We start from the raw sequence: 25,146 nt of genomic DNA on the forward strand, positions 1-25,146 counted from the left end.
AACACTGGCACTACCATTCTTCACACAAAGACTCTCCATCTCCTGACTCTGGAGATTTTCATGGGCTGTCTCCCATGTTGTGAATGCTCTTCCACCTCACATCTGCCTCCTAGCTTTCTTGGCTTCCTTAAGACAACCCAAATCCTGCCTTTCTTCTGTAGGAGGCCTTTCCTGATGTTTCTCCCCTCCCAATCTCCCTCTCACTCTACTATTCATATTGTTCATACAGACTGTTTGTGCCCAACCTGTGGTAGAGCCTTCCAACCTTGTACAGGTCTGATGAGTCACAGTCAGATGCACTGCACTTTGACCCCAATGTCGTGATGTCATTTTGGTCCTCTTCCAGCACCAAGGACAACAGCCAATCCACTCTCAATGTGGGCTGTATGTCTCTTGTATGCACAGCTGTTTGCATGTTGTCTTCCGCATTGGAATTTGCACTTCTTGAGGGCAAGGACCACATTTTTGCTTTCTTTGAAAATCAGATCTTTGCACATAGTAAGTAAGCACTTAATAAATGCTTGTTGACTGGCTATTAAATTAGTATGTGCCCTCAAATTCTTGGGAAAATGCTTTTGTAGCACAGGAATAAGTAATCCTTTTTTTGTTTTGTAAAGTAAAAAGCAAAATTTCTCCCAAATGCATTGATTTCCAACACCAGTGACTTGGGAACATCAGTGTGTAAGTCATGTTGTTCATTAATCAGTACTGCTGCACAGTCTGTCCTATGCTGTTGCTTAATTAGAATGTGCAAAAGCCGATTTATCAAAATTGACTATAATGTATAAGTTTGGGATCACAAGAACAAAATTGCTAAGGTTAAAAACCTCTAATAAAGTCTGAAAAGGAAAATGCTGTATCGATACCAGGTTCTGGTGGTTCAGGCTACCCTGCTCCCTGTTCTTCCGGAGGAGTATGCGCATTCGGGCTGCCTGGTTCCTTGTTTCCCTGTCTAATTCAGGTCAAGGAAAGTTGTCAGATTCAGCCCATTGACATTTTCCTGATGGTAGTGTAGAATTTATCTGGGTGCTATTAAATACCGTGCCCAAGGCATTTGTGTCCTCTCATTTAGACCTGTCTGTTGTCAGTACGTAATGAAAATTTGAAAAATGCTTTTAAGAAGGAACTTTACAGTTCCAAGGTCTCTAGAATGTAGTCAGTTACAAAAAGCAGGATTTTAGCCTGTAGGTAGATTTGCTGTATGTTGTTGGGTGAGCTGGCTCTGTCGATTCCTTGTTTTTTCTAACCTGTAGGATATCCTGATTTCTGCTTTCTGTTTAATCTGAAGGGATTTTGTGAGAACGAAAATTTAAGTAACAATTCCTTTAGGTACCTAGTTCCTCAGATAAAAGTGCTTGTTAACTCACTAGAATTTAGGATGTTACTCTCGACTCTTCCTGGTGGGCTGGGAGTGGATTCTCATGGGATTAGGGCCCTTGATTCATGAATAGCAGCTGCCCTCCTTTGCAGAGGCTCCTTTCAATGTGTGTTAGGAGTTAGGTCACTGGGAATTCTGGAACATTGTTCCACCAACCCCCCTTTTCTCTAGGGTGCCATGGCTTGTTTGGATAATAATGAAAATAGAATGTTATAAATGAGAGCTAATTTGGAAGTTGTAATGCATGACCTCTGGATGAGCCAGCACGAAAGCAGTTGATTCCGGTTCCTTCCCTTCCCAAGCTTGTGCTAGCTTTCATTCATTTTTAAATTGGTCATACAGTAAAGAAGCCAGAGCAAGAGAAAGTGTTTGCTACTGTCTATAAAGTAAATTTTGGAAACTTCCTGCTATAGAAGGAGTTCTAGGATTGACCCAGGATCTCTTTATTCCTGGAATTCTTTATAGGGCCGCCTTTATTCCTCTCAAGGAATCTCTGTTACACTCTTACTCCCCTGTCAATCCAAGGAAGAGATGGGGCTTGGTTTACTTAAATTTTTTCCCCATTGGTAGAACAAGTTACTGCATTTCCTCCCCCTGGAGGAGCACTGCCCAGGAGAAATTAAAGAACAATGTTGATGTTTCCCCCAACTGTTTTACCATAGCAAATATTCTCAGGGAAATTGATAAGCTAGTCTTCTGTGGCAGGGCTGTTAGATGCTCTTAGATCCAGACACACGTGGGCACCCGGGGCTACACACAGTAGCACAGCACGTACTTTTTGTGGAGCATTTGCAAAACAGCCAGACAGGGCCACACTGGCAGTGGAGGGGGATGTGTGTGTGTGTGTGTGTGTGTGTGTGCGTGTGGTGTGTGTGTGTGTGCGCGCGTGTGCACGTGTGGTGTGTGTGTTGCAGAGGGAATTGAGTGGTTAATACAGCTTGCCATGGCCCCAGCATTTTATGGTGTGTTAGCAATCTTGATTGAGTTGCTGCATAACACAGGAGGGCAGAGAAATGCAAATGGGGCCAGAGGAGAGCTGGCGCCTTGGGCCAAGGAAACATTTCCCTTCTTCCCACTCACGCCCCACCCCCAGCCAATTATTACATATGGCCTGGGCCTGTTAGCAGTGATGCTTCGTTGCAGAAGGTAACTGAAAATTGAGGGTTCTTCCAATGTCTGAAGCCTTTTGTTAACCTGACTTACTACACAGTCTCTCCTCTTACAGGGGATAGCTGAGCTAACATTTACACATTCACCCTTTCCTAATTCTTCTCTTTGGTGTGTAATATTTTTGGTTTTGTTGTTATTTCCTACCTATCCACCTCCACCTATCTTTCTGCTTCTCTCTCTCTTTTTTTTTAAATCAGGAGAGTGCAATTGTATTCATTTCTGAGGTTGTGGTTGCTTGGTGGGTAGGATATGTTGGGGGAAGGGGAGATCCAAAGTTGACAAAACTGATAACTCAGTATATGAGCAGATTATCTTAATTATTGGTGACTTTTAGTGGATGAACTGATGGAAAAATCCAGCCCAGACACAGGCGGGGGGGGGGGAGTGAGAGAGAGTGAGTGTTTTAACATTTGCTAAAGATAGACTAATTGGTAAGGAGCACTTCTCTTGGCAACAACTGCTGCCCAGAACACTGAGGTTTCAAAATGACCTTCTCTCCCCCTTCCCCCACCCCTTTCTCCCTCACTGGGCACTAAACCACTTTGGTTCTTCATGCTATTAAGCAGTCATAGCCCAGAGACGTAAGATGTGTTGACTAGAAGACCTTGTTGTGAGATGAGGTGAGATCACCAGGAACAAAATGATCATTACAGGCCATTCAGGTCGACAGCATTTATGCCTCTATGTTTGCTTGCGAGCAAAAGCAGAAGCTAATTTGCAAGGCTGCCTTTGTAAAGGGAACTTTTGATCAATGATTGCCTGTGTTAATGTTTCAGTAGGTTATTGATTTCTGCAGCAGCTTTTGTGCCCTGAATTTATGTGCAATGGGTCTCTGCAGCATACACTATGCGTGTTTGATGAAAGTTGAATTGACTTTACTCCCAGAGAGGCCAGGAGCTCTTTCACTCCCTATTTGTAGAACTAAAACTTGCCCGACATGTTCTTTTGTTTGTGTTCAAGACCCTGCCACCCATGTAGTCACCAATATGCTGTTTCTAATCCCTCAGATTCACTCCATTCTGATGTTTAATCTCTTAGGTAGACATTACAACATTTCAAGTCAGACAGCTAATAAAACCTGGCCTGGAATTTTTATTTATATTGTTACGTTTTCTCATCAACTTTCATCCTAAACTTGACGTAGAAGGGTCCCTTCAGAGTCTGTGTTTATCAGTTTAAGATCAGTGGTATTCAGATTGTGAAATCTGCTAACACTGCTTTGTTGGCTGCCTTTAAAACTGCCCCGGTGATACTGATGACGTTGACCTTTGTCTGCTGTTAAGCTCATTTCATTCCGTTGGGGACAGGAGCAGGGGGGCAATGTTAATCGACAGAGAGCACAGTTGGGGTTTAGAATTCAGGGTTTCTTCAGAAACAGGGGCAACACCCCTTCCTTTTCATTAAAAATGAGATAATATTTGTTAAAAGGACTTAGTACAGTGCCTGGCACCTAGTAGGTGCTATATAAATGACTATTCTCTGCCCTGCCCATTTTTCTCTCTCTGTCTGTCTCTCTCCGTCTCTCTCTCCATCTCTCCCTCTCCCCCTTCCCCCCCCTCCTCTTATTCTTTCTCATTTCTCTCCTCCCTTCACTGTAGCCTGATTTTCATCTCTTCCGTCTTAGCCCTGTACTCTAATTCCAGTCTTCTCCAATGACCACATTTCCAGTTAGGGGAAGACAAGGGAGGCCTGGTCCATTGATTCCACCTCATTGAACAGAACTTCAGTATGTAGGATTAGGAGCCTGAGTTTTGCTTTACTGGCACAGATGAGTGAGTAGTTGCTGTAGTACCATGTGGCTTTTTTTAGCCTGTTTACTTTTTCAGCTTTAGTGAGGGACACAATGTCCTTTGGAAGCATTGAGTGGTTTGAGAGGGTGACTGTGCTCTGAAGTAACTTTACAGACATGATTTCTGACAGAAGACAAGTAGAGGTGACTCTGACTTCTTTTTATCACATGTCTACAATTTGCAGTCTCTTAACTCGTTCCCTCTTTCTGACAAAAGTGTTACTATAAATCAGTCTCCAAGACAAGGAGGAAAGAAGTAGGAAGGAGATCCAGAGGTTCTGCAGCCATAGCATCATGAGGTCCCATGATGGGCCATCCATCCACTGCGGCAGCACTTGTGGCCCATTTTGAAGGGAAAGTACAAGGGGAAGTACAAGCATGCATGCATACATGTACGTGTAGATGTCCATATACTCATACATGTGATAGCCAGGAGGAGACAGGTCTGCTTTCAGGTACCAAAGATTATCCTTGCAGCTCCGTTCTCATCTCTCTGACATGTATGTTGCAGGTCTTCACTGTGGGCCACAGAATAGATGATTCAATTAGTATATGATTGTAATGGAGTATTATTGTGCTGTAAGAAATGACAAGCAGGATGATTTCAGGAAAACCTGGAAAAACGTACATGAACTGATGCATAGTGAAGTGAACAGAAGCAGGAGAACGTTGTACACAGTAACAGCAACATTGTGCGATGATCAACTATGACTAACTTAACTATTCTCAGCAGTACAGTGGTCCAAGACAATCCCAAAGGACTCATGATGAAGCATATCATCCGCCTCCAGAGAAAGAACTGATGTTGATTGAATTTCTTTTTCTTTTTTCTTTCTTTTATTTGAGTCTTCTTGTACAAAATGACTAATATGGAAATGTTTTACACGGTTGCACTTGTATAACTTATATCTGATTGATTACCATCTCAGGGAGGGAGGGCAGGATAGAATTTGGAACCCAGAATTTTAAATAAAAATGTTAAAAAATTGAGGGGGGGATAAAGTCATGTGACTAAAAGGATGGAGAATGAGGAGGGGAAGAATAGAATGAGGTGGTATTCCCACCTGATCCTCTCCCCCATCATTTTGAGGATGAAAAAACTAAACTGAACCCAGAGAGGTAAAGTAATGTCTCAGATCTCCCAGAGCAGTCATAGGATAATGGTAGAGCAGAGAATTGAGGCCTGGGATAGTCCTTAGAAGAGTCTTCTCAGATCCCTTCTTGTTCAGCTCTCTCATGTACAAGAAGAAGGTGAAGCCCAGAGAGGCCACATTTCTTTCCCACAGAGACTGAGATCTGAACCCAGGCTCTCTGCCTCCAGGTAAGGAGCACAGCCAGGACTTCAGCCTGGACTTACTGCTCCTCACATGTGTGGCTCATGCTGCCTGGAATTGTTACTGTTACTGTTGCTGCTGCTGCTGCTGCTGCTGCTGTTACTGTTCTCTCTGTCTGGCCCCTCATCTGACTTAAAGATCTGAAAATCATGGACTCGATGTTTCCTGTTTGTACCAACGGTGTTCAGGGCGCTCAGTCCCTCTGAGGACAGGTATCCCTCATCAGGAGCCAGCGGCATTTGTTGGAAGGCCTGAACGAGTATTGCTGAGGAGGCTGGTTTGTGTCCTGAAGCAACTGAAGCATTTTAATGGAAGGAATAGAGTGATGGCAGTGACGACAGCCACAAGTGTTTCCTAACACTTGGAATGGAAAAAGAGTCGCTATGTGGGCCTGTGTGTACTTCAGCACACACGCACGCACGCATGCACACATGTGCACTTGTTCCTAATACTTTGTGTGTGTATTCTTAATACTTTCTTCCACCTGTGGTTTCATTGAGGCACTTACTCTCTTCCTTCTACCGCGGATCTCAACTCCCCTATGCCCCATTAGTAGATCATCTTTGAAATTGCTGTGGTCAAAGAATTCATCACCTTGCAGCTTCTCTGGTGATGAACCTCTCCAGAATTAGCTAGGCCCGTCCATGGATGACAAGCAGAATGTCTGTCTCCTGATTTGTGCTTGATATCTTGCGTGTTTGCTATGACCTTTCAGAGTTTACATTCTACTGGCAGAGCCTTTGAGAGCCCAAGTGCACCTCCATGCCATGATTAGGCATCAGAATAGGACTTTGTATGTGTGCGCAAGCACGCGTACACATACACACATACGAGTAATTATGAAGATTGAGTGAAAAAGGGAAAAGATGCGCAGTGACCAGAGCACTCTAAAGTGAGTAGAGTGGAAAGAGGCGCCAGGTGGCACCACAGTGCACAGAATGTTGGCCTGGAGTCAGGAAAACCCGAGTTCAAATCGTGTCTCAGACACTTACTAGTTGTGGACTCCTGGGCAAATCTCTGCCTCAGTTTCCTCGTCTGCAAAATGGGAATGATAATAGCCTCTCTCTCACAGGGTTATTGTGAGGTTTGAATAAGATAACATGTAAATCACTTAGAAAACTCTGTTAATTTAATGGAAGTAGAAGGCATTGGGGAGGATGATAAATAAGTGAGAGTGAGGCAGAGATGGGTTAGATGACAGCACTGAAGAGATAAACCCAAGAGGTGGAGAGCTAAAAGAGCAAGACTAAAAAGTAGAGTAATCTTACAGGCTCTAACTTCCTCTTCCTGTTTGACTGTGTCTGCTTTCGGTCCTTTAGGGCCGTAAGTGCCATTCACTGGAGCCAAAGGAATCCTGGTAGGTCATTCTTTTGGGGAAGTGTGCAGTATTTTAGGGCTACTTTTTTTCTTAACGAAAAAGTTTTATCAAACATATATTTCCTTCATGGAAAAAGAAAAACAAAGCCCTTGTATCAAGTGTTCATAGTCAAGCAAAACATTCACACGTTGGCCACGTCCGAAAATGTGTCCCCTTCTTCATATCGGCCCATCGCCTCTCTGTCAAAAGATAGGCAGCGTCCTTCACCGTAAGTTCCTCAGGGGTTAGCGCCTTGACCAGAGCTTTTAAGCATTTTTAAATTGTTTGTTTTTACAGCGTTGTTGTAATAGTACAAGTTGTTCTCCTGATCACTTCACTCTGCATCAGCTTGTATAAATCTTATCGGATTTCTCAGCTTTCTGCTTTCTCTTTTCTCTTCTTTTTTTAAATTTTTTTCATTTATTTTTAGTGTTTAACATTCGCTTCCGTAAGCTTTTGAGTTTTAAACTTTTCCCCCCTCCTCCTCAAGACGGCATGCAATTTGATACAGGCTCCATTCATATTAAACATATTTTGTAAATGTTGAAAAGAAGAATTAGAACCAATAGGAGGAACTGTTTTCTCCTTTCTGTCAGCCCAATAACATTCTGTTTTATTCATATACCATAATTTGCTCAGCTGTTCCTCAATTGGTGTCTCCCCCCCCCCCGCCAAAAACTGTGATGGTACATTTAGGACATTTTCTTCTTTGAGCTCCCTAGGGTATAGGCCTCATAGCAGTATCACTGGGTAAAAAGATGTGCAGTTTATTAACTTCCTGGGCATAGTTCCAAATTGCTTTTCAGATCCACCAGACCAATTCACAACTTTACCCACTGGGGAATGGGGGGAAGGTAGCGTGCTGTTTTCTTGCTATGACATTACCTTTCTTGGAAGATTTTCTTTCTGGCCGTACAGGAATGGATTCTCAGATTGTAATGTTTTTTCCTGGTGTTTTTGCTGATTTGTTAAGCTATAGATTCAAAACATGCAGAAGGGAGGGAGGTAACAAGTCTATACTGGGCAATGCTGAAAGTCTGTGCAGTGAAAGACTAGATGGAGCATTATACCATTTTTAGCAGTATCTTCTCAAGATCTTGAAATTGCAAGACATTTTCATCATCACATCAACTTGACTTGGAACTCAGGCTGTCTAGATGTAAATGTTTTTATATTTTAAACCATAATGTGAGCTGGTTTTTGAGTCCACCTGACTCCACATTCACATTGAAATTTTAAAATTTACAAAAAAGCTCTTATGTTGGGGGTAATATTTCTTTAACTTGAAGCTAAAATCTTTATCAGTATTCTTGATGTGAAGCTTCGTAAAATTAATTTCACTTAATTTAGGATTGTGATTAGTAAGCAAATCTTTCTTAGAGATACTTTACTCTCTCATCCAAGCCATGGCATATCTCTCCACATATTCTGCTTATTCTTCTCTGCACCTTTGCCCTTGACATTCCCCTCGCCTGGAATGCTTTCTGACCATGTTTATAGCCACATTTTTAAAAATCAGAGGAAAAGTTACATACTTTAACTCTGTGTGTACATAAAGGTCTATAGCTTTCTTTTTAAAAATTTTTTTTTTGTTTTTTAGGCAGTGGGGGTTAAGTGACTTGCCCAGGGTCACGCAGCTAGTAAGTGTCAAGTGTTTGATCTGAGGCCGGATTTGAACTCAGGTCCTCCTGACTTCAGGACCGGTGCTCTATCCCCTGTGCCACCTAGCTGCCCCCCATATCTTTCTTGATATGTATATTTATGCACCTTTGTATCATATATATTTCAAGATAGCTGTCTGTCTCTTAGAGAGCACTGTTTGGAGCTAGGAAGATGTCAGACTTCTGACATATACTGATTGTGAGAGCTTGGCCATAAATTACTTAACCAGGCCCCAAGTTACTCCAGGCACTTCTCTAAGATTCTAAATTGCAAAGAAGTTGAGATCATGCCCTCTAACCATAAGTGTCCCACAGGATTCTATCCTGGGCCCTCCTTCTATATGTTACTTGGTGATCTCATCAGCTCATGGAGGTAAAAATTTGTCATCTCCATGCAGATGATTCTCAGATGTATCTATCCTGCCCTAACCTCTACTCTTGCATCTCCAGTTGCTTTTCACACTTCTCAGATGGGATGTCTAGTAGACATCTTAAATTCAGCATGTCCAAAACTGAACTCATAACCTTTCCCCTTAAACCCACCCCCCTTCTACCTCCCCAATTACTACAGTGGGAAAACATCATCCTCCCAGTTCCTCAGGTTCCTAGCCTAGGTCTCCTCCTCGACTTCTCATTATTTCTCACTCCTATAATCTATGGCCAATGCCCATCAATTTCATCTTTGCAACATCTCTCAAATGTACCCACTTCTCTTCTCTAACACTGCCATTACTCTGATGCAGACCTTCCTTACCTCACACCTGGACTATTGCAGTAGACTGCTGGAGGCTCTGCCTGATTCAGTCTCTCTCCAATCCAGTCCATTCTCCATTTAGTCACCAGAGAGACTTTCCTAATGCACAACTCTGACCATGTCACTCCCCTATTCAGTAAACTCCAATGGCTCCCTGTCGCCTCCAGAATCAAACCCAAAGTCCTGTTTGACACTCAAAGCCCTTTATAACCTGGTGCTCTCCTGTCTTTCTAGTCTTCTTATTCCGTGCCACGTAGTCTTCAATCCAGTGACACTGGCCTCCTGGCTGTTCCACAGAGGGGACACTCAGCCCTGGGCATTTTCTTTGATTTTCCCCCATGCCTGGAATGCACTTCTTCCTCAGCTCTGCCTCCTGACTTCCTAACTCAGATCTCATCTTCAGGAAGCCTTGTGTCTTCCCTCTCTTAATTATTTCCTGATTGTCCAGTATGTGGCTTATTTGTACACATTTGTTTGCTTGTTGTCTTCCACATTAGATTGTGAACTCCTTAATAAATGTTTATTGATTGACTGATTTCAGCTCCCAACTGTGCATATGTGTAAATATTCTTCCTTCCTTTAACCAGTTCGTGTGAGAGTAAAGTTCAAGTGTCAGCTCTTGTCCTCTCTCACTCCCAACTTCGTACATACTTTGTAAGTGTTTAGGGAAGTCCCTGAACGTCCTTTGATCCACACAACTGCCTTGGACCAGTGGCCTCAGGGGACAAGCTAGTAGCCAGAACTCAGGGTTGGTTTGTTAGCTGACAATGTGAGCAGGAGTGGCTTTTCCTCAAAATACTAGTAACAAACCATAATCTGACCCCCTTTGTGTGCGTATCGAACATGGTTTGTGTACTTGCTGTGTATGAGACTTTGTCAGAGACCAGGAAGAAGTTATATCAAACAGACTGGGGGTAGTACATGTGCCCTCTCTACTAGGGCTCCTCCCTGCCGTAAGGAGAGCAGTTGCCATGGCATTATGGACCCGTTATTAAACCATATTTTCCACTTTCCAGTAGAAAGAGGAAACTGTTCAAAGAGGTGTTCCTCCACCATAGTCCCAACTGACACTCAACTCTTCTCTTCTGCAGGGAGAGTTAATCACCTTTTATTACTATTGGAAGAAAACCCCAGAAGCTGCTAGTTCCCGGGCCCACCGGAGGCACCGCAGGCAGGCTGTATTTCGGAGGATTAAAACTCGAACAGCTTCTACTCCAGTCAACACTCCTTCCAGACCTCCCTCCAGTGAATTCTGTAAGTAAAGGCTAGAGTCCTTGGCTAATATTTGGCGGGATTGGGAGAGTGGGGGTGTGGGGACAGGACACACACTTGTATAGAGTTGGACATAGAAGTTAAGGGCCCTTCTCAGCTGTCTCTATGGCTGGGGAGTGTATGTGTGTTTACGTGTTTCTGAATTAGATCACTATTCCTCTGTCCTCAGGAAACTGGGAAGTATTAGGATTAGAAGGTGTCCCAGGGCACGCATGAGCCTTTCCAGCCCCGACGTTCTCTGAGTCCATGAGCAGAGGGCTGGCCAAGGGCGCTCGCAGGGTCCGCTGTAGTCAGGCTTACAGTTCTCGCCACTTGACAGAAAGCTTTTCTTTTGAGAATATTAGCATAAGATGATTTGACTGACTTGTTCTGACTACACAAAGAAGTGGCTGACCAAAGTCATCTTGTTGACCACAGTCCAGGAGGCATTTTAATAGCCTGATACAAGCCCCACATTTGACATTTGTGTTCCAGGCCATGACATTTTACCCACATGAGCAACGTACCTATTTAAATCTCTCACACACATAGCCTGCTGCTGCCTGGCCCACTTCACATTCTTTATCAGAACAAGAACAGACATTCCTATCCAGGTGATGCTGTAGGGGACACCAGAGAGGCAAGAAGCCACTTTGCAGATTGAACTCTTGCCTTAGCCTTTAGGCAAGCCCTCCCACTGTTGCCATGTGCATCTGGGAGCCTTGGGCCCCTACACATTCAGAAACTAAGGCACTGTGGTTCTCCAAAGACAACCGGCTGAGAAGCAACTCCTAGTTCTGCCCCACCATAGGAGGACAGCAAAGGCAGAGGAGCTTTCTCCCTGCTCAGCCTCACCGGGCACAGCTGAGAATCCAGCTCTTCGAAGAAACTGCTCCATTTTAGCCAGTGGGGAAATTCTAATCTGAACTTTTCTTTTTGTCCCCCTCCCCCCAACTGTGCTCTGCTTTCCTTCTTCAGTGGACTTGAGCTCCGCCAGTGAGGATGATTTTGACAGTGAGGACAGCGAGCAGGAGCTGAAGGGTTACGCCTGTCGTCATTGCTTCACCACCAGTACGTGCTGCGTGACGGATGTTGCACCCTGTTTTGTTCTGGCGCTGGCTTTATTTGGGCAGATTTACTAGCCTAGGCTGGTCTCAGTGCTGTTAAGGTTTAAACATTTGATGAATTGAAATAAGTGACATTATAACAATTTTATTCTGACTTTGAATTCCAACATAAGTGAAAAAGTTGAGGAATGGATACAGTAAACTCTCCCTGGCCATATTAAGTCCCTCATGATAATCACTTTCTGGTTAGCAGATCAGTATAGAGCTCTGAATGCCAAGTGCAGAGAACCTGCCCATAACCCACAGACATGATGCTCAAGGGCTTTGTTGGGGGAAGGGGGGAAGGTGTGGAGGAGATGGGCGGGAAAGGTGGCATGTGCAGTATGTGTTTGAACGGCATATCAGACACCTCACAGAGACATGGCTGTGGGAGCCACTTGTAAGTGAGCCCAGAAATAGGCCAGTCCTTGGTCCTGGAAGGTTCTATCATGGCACATTGAGATTGCAGCCTGAGCAGGTGTGGCATTTGGGGTTCCGGTTGTCTCCCTGTCAGAGCAGACTGCTTCCAGGTGGCCATTCCTTCTGGTAAGCCTCATTGTTCAGGGACGTACTGACTTGTGTTTTACTCCTTCCCCCAACCCTTTGTGAAGCTTCCAAAGACTGGCACCACGGCGGCCGAGAAAACATCCTCTTGTGCACTGACTGTCGGATCCACTTCAAGAAGTACGGCGAACTCCCCCCGATTGAGAAGCCAGTGGACCCCCCGCCCTTCATGTTCAAGCCTGTCAAAGAGGAAGAGGATGGGCTTAGTGGAAAGCATAGCATGAGGACCCGGCGCAGTCGCGGCTCGGTACGCCCTGAAGGCCTCACATCCTCGTTTCCCTGCCCCATCATCTCCAGGGCTCTGCCTCTGCAGAAAATCTTCCAGAAACGTTTGTCCACTTAGACCTCTGTCAATCTCTGATCCGTTCCCTGTGGTGGTGATCATCCACTTAGGCAATATGAACGTGCCATTTCATTATTCATAATTCTCATCCTAGTGCATGTTTCTGTAGTGCTTGAAGGCTTACAGAGCACTTTTCTTAACCTTCTTCAGTGCCATCAGGATGCTCAAAGTCCTACAAGACACTAAGGAATAATACTAGAATCCATATAAAAGTACACTCCTATCTAGGTGATTAAAATTTTGTTTTTCTTGCTCTCATAGTCCCTTCATTTGCAAATGTGTCCTTCCCAGAGAATCATGTTTTATAACAGAATGATAAAAGATAAAGAGGGGGAAACGGTTCAGCAAAACTAGCCAATACCCCCCATGTGTTCCGCACCAATGGCCCTTCAAATCTGTAGAAAGGAAGGAGGGGCATTCTCACAGCCTTTCTTTGAAGCCAGGCTTGGAAAAGACTCCGTTTTGTACATGGGAAAAAAATTTAAGAAGACCTTTAAAGGTAAAATGATTCGCTCAGTGATAGGAATAGCTGAGAGAAAAGCCCTGGTCTTGGCTTCCAGTTCAGGGCTGCTTTCTCAGGTCATTGCCTCTCTGGCCTTCCTTGCAAGAACCTGCCTCTTCCCTGGGTAGGTTGACAAGTTCCCTTCTCTCTTTCCCACTCCCATCCTTTTTTTTTTTTTTCACACTGAGGATTTGTTTCTCCATACATTTTTTGAAGACTTTTACAGGGTTTTGTTTTTTTCCTGTCCTCATATCTGCCTCCCTTTCTTATCTTCTGGGTTCAGATTGTGGCCAGGACATTCACCAGGAGAGCTAGTAGGTCCTCTTTTCTGGTCCTGTCATTATGACTTGATCTTCTTCCAAGCCTCTGCCTTCAGGGTGGTATGCTTTCACCCAGCCTGGCACTGAGCACAGCCCTTCCCTCCTACCTTGTCTTGGTGTCGTCCTGTCAGGCTTCCCTTCTAGCTTGAATGGAGCTCATGGCTTCCCTGATGGCTAAACATCCATGCAGCCACAAAAGAAGCACAGGGCACTTCATTAAAGCTCCATAGTAATTGAAAACAAAGATGCAGTTGTGGTGTGGCTGGTTGTCCTCATGGCATGCAAGCTGGAGGCAAGCTTACCATCTTCCTGATATTCTCCTTTTTAACAGACACCGTTGAGTAAAAAAAATGATGCTTTTCATCAGAGCTCAGGATTACCATGATTTCAGTGTAAACCCTCTTGGGCCTTCTAGAACAGAGTAAGGAAGACTCATTGCTCCTAGTTTTCCATTTTTTAACCTTGATTTAGATGAGCTTGAGAGAATGTTATTTTGTGCTGAGGAGACAGAGGGAAAGAGGGGGCAGTGCTGTATTTCTTATTTCTATATGAAATACCTCTTAGGGTACTTGCCTCCCACTGCACATTTCCCTACCTGTAAAATGTCTACGTATGGTATAACCACTTTCCCCTTTCCCCCAAGGTGATAGGGATTAATTAGTAAGAAAGAGATAGTAATTTGCTCGGTTAACAAACACTCTCTGTATTGACTGCTTTCTGAGAGTTTCATGGTCACTTCAGTCAAATAGAGTAGAGTCTAGTAGGGACTGGAAGGTCATTCTAACCTTAATACTGTCTTTGGGTTTGTTTTGGGGAATGCTAGATGTCTACACTACGTAGTGGCCGTAAAAAGCAACCTGCTAGCCCTGATGGTAGAGCCTCGCCCATCAATGAAGACATCCGGTCTAGTGGCCGTAACTCTCCTAGTGCAGCCAGCACCTCGAGCAATGACAGTAAAGCAGACTCTGTGAAGAAATCCACAAAGGTGAGTGCCAATGGAGGCGCAATCCCCACCAGCGATCTGCATGCCCCCTGTTTTGCTTCCCTACTGGTCGTTGGGTAGATGGAAGATGTCTGTGGTCAGATGCTTGTGCCCCATCCCTCTCAGTAATTTCTGTTGTAGGTGTAAGTCTAGGCCTCATTGGTTCATTCTCTTTCATGTTTTTAGCAAAATAACCAAAATAATGCTCCAACCTAACTTTGTCAAATAATATGCCAGTCTTACTCTTCTCAAAAATCTTCAGTGGTTTCCTATTGCCTCTGGGATTAAGTAGACACCCCCCCCCAACCTTGCCTTTAAGAGCCCCTGTCAAGGATCCTTTTGGGGGAGCATAGGATCAAAGATTGAAAACCAGAAGAGAATTGGAGGCCATCTAGTACAGTACCCTCATTTTGGAAATGAGAAATTTGGGGCCCAGAGATTTAACTTGCCCAAGATGACATAGTTATCAAGTGATAAAGCTGGGATTTGAACCTCAGTCTTTGACTCAGCACAGTGCTGTTGCCACTCTGCCCTACTGCTTTCCTCATTCATGTTAATATTATTGTGATGATGATGATGATGATGATGATGATGATGACGCCTTCATATTATTCCCCTTCATTCATTTCCAACTAAACTGGGCTCCTAGCTGTTCCCCAAACTCAGCATTCCCTCTGCCACCTCAGCGTAGACCATCTCAGGGTGTCCTCGTACCTGAAATTCTGCCACAAGGGTCACAGGGTCTCAGAACAGGAAGGGGCCTATGGAGTCTGTGGGCTTGAACAATATTCCCCTCAACAAGATATATGCCCAAAGTGGGTATATTCAATCTTTGGTTGGAAGACTTCCAAGGAAGGGGCCATGGCCAACCCATTGCATTGGGGAGAGCCTTCTCCTCCCATCGAGCCAAGCTGTGCCTCATTACAGCCCCTTCCCTGAGAATCTATTGGGGTTTACTTTCTATTTCAATTAAAATGATGGAACAGAAGTTATGCTCAAGCCCTAATGTCTCCTCTCCCTTGCATGGTTCTTGTTAATAGAAGATAAAGGAAGAAGCATCTTCACCTCTCAAGAGCACCAAGCGTCAGCGAGAAAAGGCAACATCAGATACTGAGGAGCCCGAAAGGACCAGCGCAAAGAAGTCCAAAACCCACAGCCCCCAGGTGAGGCCTGGGGAGCGTTTGGGCCCTTGTATTGCTGGGAGTGACTTCCATGGTGGTCCCCCACATCATCTCTTCCTTTTACTTAGAACAGTGTTTTCCAACCCAGAGAATATGAGTGACCAGTCACTTGACTCCCAGGTCTGACTCTTCTATCTCCAGCTTCAGCCTGGCAGCTCAGGGTTTGGGGATCTGAGAGCTAGAAGTGAAAAGACCAGATGGAAGGGTAGAGGAAGAGAATGAAGAGTCCGTTTTTAAGTTAATAGTAAGGATTTCTGGTAGTAAAATTTTTGCAAACTGATAAAAATATGTCGTAGAGCATGAGTTTGGGGGATAGTGGCAGGTGGCCTTTGGAATGCCACCCCAGCTGAGCAAGCTGAGAACCAGCTGAGGAGCACGTGCTCCAAGGGGGAGCCAAGCTGGGATACACGCAGCCAGGTCTGCCCTGAGACAAGAATTTGGTGTGCTGGTCGTGGGTAGCTCATGGTAGTGTGGGGAGCAGTCATCGGAAAGGGCACCACCTCCCTTACATCTAGCTGAACGTCTCCCTTTTCTCTCTGCCCTGTAGGAGATCAGCCGGCCCAACTCTCCATCGGAGGGCGAGGGAGAAGGAGAAAGTTCGGACAGTCGCAGCGTTAATGATGAAGGGAGCAGTGACCCCAAGGACATTGACCAAGACAATCGCAGTACCTCCCCCAGCATCCCCAGCCCTCAGGACAACGAGAGTGACTCAGACTCCTCTGCCCAGCAGCAAGTGGTGCAGGCTCCCGGCGGCCCTGCCCAGGCTGCCCCCTCCACTCCTCCGGGGGCAGCCCAGCTCCCGGCCCCAGCTCCCACACCGGCCGGTGCTCCATCGGCCCCGCCTCAGGTTTCACCATCCGTAGCTCAGCCACCCGGCCAGCCTCAGGCCCCTGGTCCATCTGCAGCCCACTCCCACATCCAGCAGGCGCCGGCTCTGCATCCACACCAACTCCCTTCCCCACAGCCGCCTTTGCAGCCCTCGAGCGTGGCGCAGAACCAGCCACAGGCTCCTGCCTCCTCCCAGTCTCACGCACAGCCGCCGCTTCATGGCCAGGTGCCCCCTGGACCTCACAGCCTACAGGCACAGCCTCTCTTGCCACATCCGGGACCACCACAGCCTTTCCCCCTTGCCCCTCAGTCTTCTCAGGCTCAGGTCCCACTCCCCGCAACACCAGCTCCTGCCCATCCTCATGGCCCCTTACAGGTCCAGGCCTCCCAGCCATCCCTGCAGCCTCCTCAGCCGCTTCCTCCTGCCCCTATGGCAATGCCTCATATAAAACCCCCTCCCACGACCCCTATCCCACAGCTGCCCACCCCCCAGTCCCACAAGCACCCACCTCATCTCTCAGGACCTTCTCCGTTCTCCATGAACTCCAACCTGCCACCTCCTCCTGCTTTGAAGCCCCTGAGTTCACTGTCCACACATCATCCCCCCTCAGCTCACCCGCCTCCTTTACAGCTGATGCCCCAGAGTCAGCCGCTACAGTCATCTCCAGCCCAGCCCCCAGTTCTGACTCAGAGCCAGAGCCTCCCACCGGTAGCCAGCCATCCCCCTTCAGGCCTTCACCAGGTTCCCCCCCAGCCTCCGTTTTCTCAGCACCCCTTTGTGCCCGGGGGGCCCCCTCCCATCACTCCTCCATCCTGCCCTTCCACCTCCACCCCCCCGTCTGGGCCAAGTGCTCCATCCCAGCCATCCTGTTCCACGCCCGGGACCTCTGGTGGAAGTGTCCCTGTTGTGACCTCCTGCGCCATCCCGCCCATCCAGATCAAGGAGGAGGCACCCGACGAAACGGAGGAGCCTGAAAGTCCCCCTCCCCCACCCCGAAGCCCTTCCCCCGAGCCCACCGTAGTGGATACACCAAGCCACGCCAGCCAGTCTGCGAGGTAAGGGCACCTGCAAGGAAGGGAGGGTTCTGTTGGCCACCATTCGCTGGCAAGTCTGGACCTGCTTTACCAGGTCAGGGTCAGCACTGGAAAAGTTTTGCTTAAATCCGTTTCACCTGGACTCTTCTCACCAGGCAGGCGTCCTGAGCTCCGCCAGGCTTGAGCTCAGGCTGGGCGGTGAGTGGGGCGGGTACCGGGGAGAGCCGGCCCCGGCCGGCTTTGGCAGCGAGGTCTGATCCTGCCCGGAGCCCTGCAGAAATCCTCTCTCACAGACACGTGTGTTCTCTTTCCTGAGGAGTCTTTGGTCCCTTCCAGGTTCTACAAACACTTGGACAGGGGCTACAACTCGTGTGCACGAACTGACCTTTACTTCATGCCCCTGTCGGGATCCAAACTTGCCAAGAAGAGGGAGGAGGCGATTGAAAAGGCCAAGCGAGAGGCAGAGCAGAAGGCGCGAGAAGAGCGGGAGCGCGAGAAGGAGAAGGAAAGAGAGCGCGAGCGGGAGCGCGAGCGGGAGCGAGAAGCAGAGCGGGCCGCGGTGAGTCACGGTCCTCCTGAGGGCCGGCAGCCAGTCAGGGGAGAGGGCGCTGGGACAAGGCCCGGGGCGGAGGATCACAGCCCCGGGCTGGCCGCCTTGGGGACCGGGGCCGTGCAGTGGCGAGAGCTCTGGGCTGCGAATCAGGGAGGCCTGGCCTCGCCTCGTCATTGACTGGTTATAAAGGGGGCATAACGGTACCCGCAACAATGCCCCTGTCACAGGGTCGCTGCCAGCTTCGGATGAGAGCGCTCCCTGGACGGCACCGATGATTAGCGTCTTTACGGTGATTTGAGGAGAACCTAGAAGCATATATTTTCATCAGCCATATCAGCTTCCAGGCTATTTTGCCCCCAGATCATGGCTGATGTTGTTAGTGGCATGGTAGACTGAGGCAGAGTGACTGTCACAAGAGACTCTCCTCTGCTTCCTCCTGTGCCCATGTCCCCAGAACAGGATTTGCCCTGACTTCCCTCTTCGGAGCGTTCCTTATTTCCCCCAGTGACTTTCCTTGTCTGGACTAGAAGCTGACGGGCCCAGACTTGGCACTTACAGGGTAGTTTTGGGGGCTCTCCAAATAGAGCGGCAGGGCGTGTTCCCGAGTGAGGAGCCCTGCTGCTCTCTGTGGTAGGGTTGGTTTTGTGCACGTTCCCGCCGAAGCTTTTCCTATCAGGTAACCTCCTCCTCCCTTTTCCTGGTAGCAGAAGGCATCCAGCTCCTCCCACGAAAGCCGACTCAGTGACTCTCAGCTTAGTGGACCTGCCCACATGCGGCCATCCTTCGAACCGCCGCCAACGACCATCGCTGCCGTCCCTCCGTACATCGGACCCGACACGCCTGCTCTTCGGACTCTTAGTGAATATGCGCGGCCCCATGTGATGTCACCTACCAACCGCAATCATCCTTTCTTTGTACCCCTCAACCCCACTGATCCCCTCCTGGCCTATCACATGCCTGGCCTCTACAATGTGGATCCCACAATCCGGGAACGGGAGCTCCGAGAACGAGAGATCCGGGAGCGGGAGATCCGGGAACGCGAGCTCCGGGAGAGGATGAAGCCAGGGTTTGAGGTGAAGCCTCCGGAGTTGGATGCCCTGCACCCGGCCACCAACCCCATGGAGCATTTTGCCCGGCATGGTGCCCTCACAATACCTCCTGCTGCAGGACCTCACCCTTTTGCTTCCTTCCACCCGGGGCTGAACCCCCTGGAGAGGGAGAGACTCGCCCTGGCTGGTCCCCAGCTGCGGCCTGAAATGAGCTACCCTGATAGACTGGCAGCTGAGAGAATCCATGCTGAGCGGATGGCCTCACTGACTAACGACCCCCTTGCACGGCTCCAGATGTTTAACGTGACCCCCCATCACCATCAACACTCACACATACACTCGCATCTTCATCTCCATCAGCAGGATCCTTTACATCAAGGTGAGCCTCTGAGGGTTCATAGGGCAAGGAGAGCCAGTGGGTGGGGAAAGCGCGTTGGCCTCTGAGAGGCTCAGAAGCTGGAAGAGGGTCTTTCAAGGCCTTAGATGTTGGCTTTGGGTGGCCAGACTCTCGTAGGGAGCCAGTGTGCCAAAGGAGAAATCAGCTCCATGCTCTGAAATCCTTCCTTGAGAGCCCCTCACAGGACTCTGTCTAGCCTAGGAGAGTGACCACCGGGCCTGGTGGTCCTGTGCACCTGGGGGGCCGGGGGACAAGGCAGGACACACAGAGAGCTGAGCAGGGGCCTCGTCACCACTTCATTGCCTCCTCCAGCTTTTACCTTTACTCTATAAAAGGGCATGTCCTTGATTGCTGCAGGAAGCCACAAGGAGCCCCAGGGCTGTGTCCTCAGCCCCAGCGGTGGGGATAGGCGCGTGTGTGAGGTTTTCTAAATCCCATTGCCCCTCATTCAGGGGGTCACCTTAGGGCCTCCTCCAACCCCCATCCCCAGTCCTTGGGCCATCAGACACAAAGAGAGGCAGGAGGGCTTTGGCCCTTGGCTTGGCTTGTGCGCAGAGGCCTGCAGAGGGGGCTCCCCTTGTTAAAGCTTGAGGAAAAAGCTGTTGTTGCCCCCCCTGCAACCAGGCAGTCTTGAGTGAGAGGCTCAATTTCGGCTCTGGCACTGTGTGACATGCGGAAAGGAATAAGCATTTCCAGAGTGCTTGCCGTGTGCCAGGAACAGTGCTCAGTGTTTTATAATTGCCTCATTTGATCCTCCCAGTGACCCTGCAAGGCAGAGCCTAGAAACCGAGGCAGACAGAAGTTGAGCGACTTGCCCAAGGTCACACAGCCAGGAAGTGTCTGAGGTCTGGTTTGATCTCAGGTCTTCCTGAGTCTCAGCCTGGCGCTCGATGCACTCTGGCATCCGCCCCAGCTGCTGCCTTGGACGGATCACTTTGAGGAGCATGAAATTCCTCATCTAGGAAATGAAGCTGGACTAGACAGTCCCTTCCAGCTTCCCTGGCCATGATCGTGTGTCCTCAGACACTCTAGAGCAGGAGTTTACCTTTTGTGCGGCGGGGACCCCTTGGGCAATGTCTCCAGACTCCATCACAGAAGAAGATTTGTGAATGTGTGAAGTAAAATATACATAGCATTGCAAAGGAAGCCAGTTATGTGTATGTAAAATTCAAGGGCCTCAGTTTGAGAAACTGTTCTAGAAAAACAGAGGCCCCAGAAAGTGTTAGAGGGTGTGTGCTGATGAACAAAAGCCATGCAAGCTGCAGAACGTGCAGGGACTAACTTCTTATTTGGTGAGGATTTATGTGAAGACCTCACTCCCCCCCAGTTCAGCAGCAGGAGTGCCAAGAGCTCCAGTCGTATGTACACCTCTTAATTTTGGGATGTTTCTGGGTCTTTGCTTTTGAATGGCCCGGTCCCTTTGACTTGATCCGTGGTCACTCTGAGATGACAAACTGACCCGCAGCCCGAATGAGATGAAGTGTGGCGGTCAGACCAGACCCCCTGCGCCTCCAGCACGGAAATCCCAGTGTTTCCTGGGGTCGGGGTGGGGGTGGGGGAGACTTGTGCCTCGTCCTGGTATGACAGGATTTCAGCCCCACAGCCACCAGTGGGAGAAAGACTAAACTTGGCAGGTCTGCCAGGGCCCTCTAGCTGTCATCAGGTGACCATTCGCAGGTACGGCCGATGACACTTGCGTGGTATCACGGGTATAAGTGTTCCTTCAGCTGCCAAGTTAATAGTATAGTGGTGTCATCTACTTCTGACCCTGCCTCATACCCTGACGTGACATAAGTGCAGATCGCTAACCTTCAGTGAGGGGAAAATGGGAAGTTTAGGCCAGTCCCTGCCCTCTTTGCACCTTAAGCAAATGCATCACGAATGGCCTGCCTCTCCCTTGTGTAAAGCACTGGGAACATTGTGAGTGAAAGTGTGGCCTTGTGTCTGTATTTATGAAGTGTGTGCTAGGCCCTGGAGAGTGCGAAGGAGGCAGACCAGCTACGGGTCCTGCTTTTTAGCCAACGTGAAAACAGCTGCGTGCAAACAAGATAAAGACAGGAGAGATTGGAGAGCGCACTCTCAGACAGAGAGCCGGGGTTGGCGTCGGTCCCCTTCTCGGTGTCTTTGGGGTATAGATCTTTGTGGAGCTGGGAGTAAAACAGAATGGTCTGTCTATCCTAAATGCCGGGCAAAGCTTGGAAGGAGTTAACCAGTTGATTAGCTTGTTGATCACAATGGAAGAGAAGACCAAACTTAGCCTGTGGGCTAAATTCCTATGTTGGCTAACCCTGACTTATAAGGTCAGAATAGGAAAAGCACCTTTTGTAGACCAGAAAGAGTCGATAGATGTTGCAAAGTAGAGGAGTCATTAGTCAGAGACCCAGGTGGGACTTGGAGACAACAGACTGAATTCTGGGAAACCTTTTCAGCCAAAAGTACCATGGAAATGTGTGAAAGGGGGTTGGTGCTTGGCTTAGGGCAGTACATAGGGGAAAAGGATTGCAAGAGAACTATGGCAGGGTAGACAAAGAGAGGGGAGTACAGTGTTAAGGGAGAGAGAGAGACAGAGAGAAGAGAAGGGGAAAGGGAGAGCCCGCAACACCTGGCCTCTATGCCCGACCAGCAGAGACCAAAGGAGCTGACCAAAGCCTTTCCAGAAACAGCTCCAGGGAGCACAGTGGGGCTAAGCTGTGTCCGGGTCAGGGTCTGGCTCATGAGGACATCGTGTTTGTGGCTCCAGCAGGTCAGTGTTTGCATAGCTCATCTTTGTGGTTTGTGGCTTCCCCAGGCTGAGCTGGCGAGAGAGACAGAGATGAGCACATAAAGCTGCATTCCAGTTTTCCCAGGGAGGAGAGGCAGCAGGATCTATACAGGCCAGGGAAGTGGGATAGATGCCCGAAGTTTTTCCCAAGGTCACCACCAGCTTGCTAGACATTCTGGTCGTGTCATATCCCCTAAGGGTCACCTGAGCCCTACTCCATGAAGAAGAAGTCTGCCCAGTTGCCTTGGGTTGCAGCCAAGATAAGATTCAAACATGAGAGACAACAGACTTTCTGGTGGCATGCCACACAAAAGCTGTATGGACTGACAGAAAGGATGGCCTAGGCTTAGTCACCTGAGGAGGGCTTGGGAAGCAGCTGGAGCTGGGCTCTGGGGCACTGTGGTGATCCAGGCATTTGAGCTGGAGGCTTCTTCTTACAGGCTTGACCCCTCCCCGCACAGACAGGCACCTGCCAAGCACAGCTCAGACAAGCCATCCCCCTTGTGGTGGGCCGGGAACCCAGAAGGAGCTCCTACTGAAGGGATTTTCTCTCCCCTTTGTCTTCATGCAACTCTGATATTCCTCTCTCCTTACATATGTCTCCTTACGGAATGAACTTAAAAGTTAGAGGTGGTTGCATTAACAGCTAAGACTGTTGGACAAGCAGACGTTGCTTCTGATGGGAGTGCCAGAGGAATGGTTTTAGAGGGGGCTGACCATTGAGAGCTGTAACAAAAGGCCAGTCTGTGCAAATGCTGCTTATTATTATGTGTCATAAAAATAACAAGACCCAGTGATGATGATGAAGTTTCGGTGCTAATAAGACATATTTCCTTCTGGTTTTTCTCCATTTTCCAGGTTCAGCAGGTCCTGTGCACCCACTGGTAGACCCCCTAGCAGCTGGCCCTCATCTGGCTCGGTTCCCTTATCCCCCTGGCACCCTCCCCAACCCTCTGCTCGGGCAGCCACCTCATGAGCACGAGATGCTTCGACATCCAGTTTTCGGTGAGAACTCTCATCTGTACATGTCTGCAGAAGGCTCTCTCAAAGGTTGTCTTCAACCTGCTGATAGACAGGGCGCACTGTGATGGCGCCTGGAAGTGGAATCACAGGACTTGAGCTCCAGTGCTACCCTCATGGCTGACCTTGACTCTGATGTTATATTCATGTTCAGAAAGGACATGGGAGTAGTCATGCTGATCCTGTATATCATGAGCAGCTTCCCTGTCTTATAAGGGCCCCGGTGGCTCTGTCAGAGTGAGGGAAGCACTCTACAACATCGGGAGGTGGGGTGCCAACAATCTTGCGCAGGTCTGAGGAAGGTAGTCTCACCTACTCTGAACCAGCTCAAAAATGCTGTACTCTGCTCTTACAGGCTTGCTCCTCCATTCATTGATCTTGGCTCCCATGGAATCAGTCATCTCTACACAAATGGTTCTCACATGTCTTTGTCCATCCCTAAGCCCTCTGACATCTAGTCTCCATCTTGAACTCAGCACCCCTAAAACTGAGCTCCAAAATCTTTCCCTTCAAATCTTCCTTTCTTCTCTGTTACTGGGAGGGCACTGCCAATCTCCCCAGTCACCCAGACTTGGAACCTCAGTTTCAGCGTTGCCTCCTCTCTGTGTCTCACCTCACTGTAGCCAGTGAGTTGTCAGATTCTGTCATTCTGCTTCCTGATGCCCCCTTCTGCTCTAGACTGTCACCACCTCCCTTCTGATTGGCCTCCCTCCTCCACTCAGCTGTCAAACAGATGAGCCCCAAGCATGGCTCTGATCACATCATGCCCCGTTCGTTCAATTCGAGTGGGTCCCTCTTGCCTACGGGATGAAATATTAAGTCCTTTTCTGGACTTTAAAGCCCTTCCTATCTTGCCAATCTTTTACACCTCATTCCCTTCCGTGTCTTCTGTGACTCAGAGACACCGCCTGTCCACTGTGCCTGGAATTCTCCCTCTCTTCTTTTCCATCTCCTGTCTTCTCTCTGCTCAAATCCCACCTTCCATGCTGAGTCTTTGCCTGTCCCCCCTTAATGCTAGTGCCTTCCCTCTTTAATTCTCTCCTATTTATCATGTGTATATCTTGCTTTGTACATAGTTGTTTTTATTTTGTTTCCCCTTTTAGATTGTGAGCTCCTTGAAAGCAAGGACAGGTTTTGCCTTTAAAAAAAACCAAACTGTTAAAGCAACAGTGGTTTAATTTCCATTGACCATTTCACCCCTTCACATGGAACAATCAGCAAGCATTTAACTATGAGCTGTGCACTGTGCTGGTGCAGAGATGTGGCAGATGAAAGTAACTGACTGTCCTTCTGTGGCAGGTACCCCGTATCCACGTGACCTGCCTGGTGCCATCCCACCTCCGATGTCAGCCGCCCACCAGCTGCAGGCCATGCACGCTCAGTCCGCCGAGCTGCAGAGACTGGCCATGGAGCAGCAGTGGCTGCACGGCCACCCCCACATGCACGGTGGGCACTTACCGAGTCAGGAAGATTATTACAGGTGAGGACCTCCTGTCTTTCTAAAGGTGGTGCTGCCCATAGCCTCGCCTCCTGGAGTCAGCCGGTCTGAATTCTGCTGCCAGCTCCTTTCCTGAGCCACCCCAAACTTTATACAAAGCTTTAAAGGAAAAGCAGTAGAACTTAAGTTCCTGTTATCTTAATTAAAAGGGGATTATGTAGAATTAACATTGGAAATGCTTTCTGTTGACCTGATTGGCAGTTAACTAGGAGGCCTTTGTGTCTGCATGGCCTTATGGAGCTCCCAATGCCATTGTACCAAGGTGAGGATTCTTGTGCCAGTGGGCACTCCCAAGTGCCTCAAGGGGTTCAGG

General features: G+C 48.3%; 1 protein-coding gene across 6 annotated transcripts in view; it reads left to right on the plus strand.

The window, feature by feature from the left end:
- The window catches only part of RERE (arginine-glutamic acid dipeptide repeats), a 564,089-nt gene that overhangs the window by 535,816 nt on the left and 3,127 nt on the right, over window positions 1–25,146 (plus strand). For 5 of the 6 annotated variants that reach the window (XM_020974543.2, XM_078145698.1, XM_078145700.1 and 2 more), the window contains 10 exons: window positions 10,535–10,697; window positions 11,673–11,765; window positions 12,412–12,611; window positions 14,353–14,514; window positions 15,552–15,674; window positions 16,240–17,576; window positions 17,892–18,114; window positions 18,813–19,536; window positions 23,174–23,320; window positions 24,635–24,815. In XM_020974543.2, the coding sequence (XP_020830202.1) occupies window positions 10,535–10,697; window positions 11,673–11,765; window positions 12,412–12,611; window positions 14,353–14,514; window positions 15,552–15,674; window positions 16,240–17,576; window positions 17,892–18,114; window positions 18,813–19,536; window positions 23,174–23,320; window positions 24,635–24,815 (3,353 nt within the window). The remainder of the gene's footprint in view (window positions 1–10,534; window positions 10,698–11,672; window positions 11,766–12,411; window positions 12,612–14,352; window positions 14,515–15,551; window positions 15,675–16,239; window positions 17,577–17,891; window positions 18,115–18,812; window positions 19,537–23,173; window positions 23,321–24,634; window positions 24,816–25,146) is intronic. The other variant, XM_078145699.1, reaches the window with a different exon arrangement.

The sequence above is a fragment of the Phascolarctos cinereus genome, unplaced genomic scaffold (genome assembly GCF_003287225.1).
Source record: "Phascolarctos cinereus isolate Bilbo 61053 unplaced genomic scaffold, phaCin_HiC Scaffold_726;HRSCAF=1367, whole genome shotgun sequence".
Taxonomy (NCBI): domain Eukaryota; kingdom Metazoa; phylum Chordata; class Mammalia; order Diprotodontia; family Phascolarctidae; genus Phascolarctos; species Phascolarctos cinereus.